Source organism: Nannochloropsis gaditana, assembly GCF_000240725.1.
Source record: "Nannochloropsis gaditana CCMP526 unplaced genomic scaffold scaffold256, whole genome shotgun sequence".
NCBI classification, from domain to species: domain Eukaryota; class Eustigmatophyceae; order Eustigmatales; family Monodopsidaceae; genus Microchloropsis; species Microchloropsis gaditana.
In genome coordinates this window covers 4,285-5,623 of record NW_005803697.1, presented here as the reverse complement: position 1 = coordinate 5,623, position 1,339 = coordinate 4,285, and the positions used below count along the sequence as shown (strand labels likewise).

Sequence of the window (1,339 nt, the reverse complement as noted above, 5' to 3'; positions counted from 1 at the left end):
CCTCCCGCCCGCCCTCCACCAATGCCACCTGCTGCCGTTTGGTCTGATACCTCACATCTAAGGACAGTTCGACCGAGCACCGCGAGCAATGGGAGTCGCAGTCGCAGTCGCGGAAATCTTTCAAGTCGGCCACTTTTTTGTACCGGGGGTTGACGGAGCGGAGGGGAATCAAACCTACGTCGCGCGCGTGAACAATGATAATAAAGCATGAGAGCATGATCGAGTGCAGAGGATTCTGAATGGACGTGAGACATCGTAGGCCGAGCGTGGCATGATTTTTTTTGCCTATGCGTGCCGACAAAGACCTCGAACATGTATGGATATAATTCGTGTGTGTGCTTACCGAGGCGATGGGCTAAATATTCATCGTTCAGCACGGAGGAGTTCACCTCAAAAGAAACCAGGTCAATAGCCAAAGTGGGCACTTCCGCGATCATCACGCGACGCAGAGCATTGGCCACGGAGGCGTCCGTATCGGACAGAATGAACTTAATAAAATCGTCCTAAATACATGAAGATGGAATGAGATTTTATGACCAGAAGTTGTGATAGCCCCCGTGTTATAGAAGAAAGTCAAGCAGCTGGGAAGACACCCCCTGTACCTTGAGCTCTAGTATTTCAAGCTTCGGCGCCCGGACGTTGGGCATAGTGGCTGCCTTACAATACCAAATCCAATTGAAAAGCCTCTGGTTTTGGTATAGGTCAGGTACGGGGGCGCGATGGTAAGAGCTTGGAGCAGACCGCTACGGTGATGGTGGGATGATACTTCGCGGATGAAGAAAACCGGCTTTCCGATGCAGACAACCAGGTTTCCCGCAGCTACGATGTAATGAGGAATAGAGGACAATAATTTTTAGCATGTCCGTCACTGTATGGTCGCCCCTGATGAAAAGAAAACATGCGTGGAGGCCTGTTCGGCAAGACCAGGTGCATGATATCAGGGGCCAAGGCGGGTGTGGTCGGCGATGTTACTTATCCAGACCGATCCAACGCCAAATATGAATGTTCATCTCCTGAGACTCATGCCAAACTAATACAACGGCGTGCGAAAACTTGCACAGGTTTTTGTCTTCATCCTTGTTTTCTTATTCGTCCTTGACCGCTGGTCATGGAGGCCACATTTTTGGCGCGAACGGCCCATACCACGGGCTGAATAGACACATAAGAAAGTGACCCTCCATCCTTTTCCTTGGCAGCACCTCGCTTTTTCTCTCCGTAAGAGAATTCTTGAGCCACCTAGCAAAATTCTCGCTTGAAATATACACATGTGCGTTTCCCACTTTCGACACCGAACGGCCAATAGGATAGTGAGACACGCAAGGTAGCGGAAGGCAACCTG

The 1,339-nt window shown here is 50.4% G+C and overlaps 1 protein-coding gene across 1 annotated transcript; it reads right to left on the bottom strand.

Annotated features, from left to right (window-relative positions):
- Positions 1-16: 16 nt before the first annotated feature.
- On the bottom strand, positions 17-821 carry RPB3 (DNA-directed RNA polymerase II subunit RPB3; the record flags this gene model as incomplete). Its single annotated transcript, XM_005855216.1, has 3 exons — positions 603-821; positions 344-503; positions 17-174 (listed from the first exon to the last, which is right to left on the bottom strand). Coding segments are annotated over exons 1-3 (363 nt in total), but the record flags the coding sequence as incomplete, so codon positions are not given.
- Between the last annotated feature and the right edge of the window lie 518 nt (positions 822-1,339).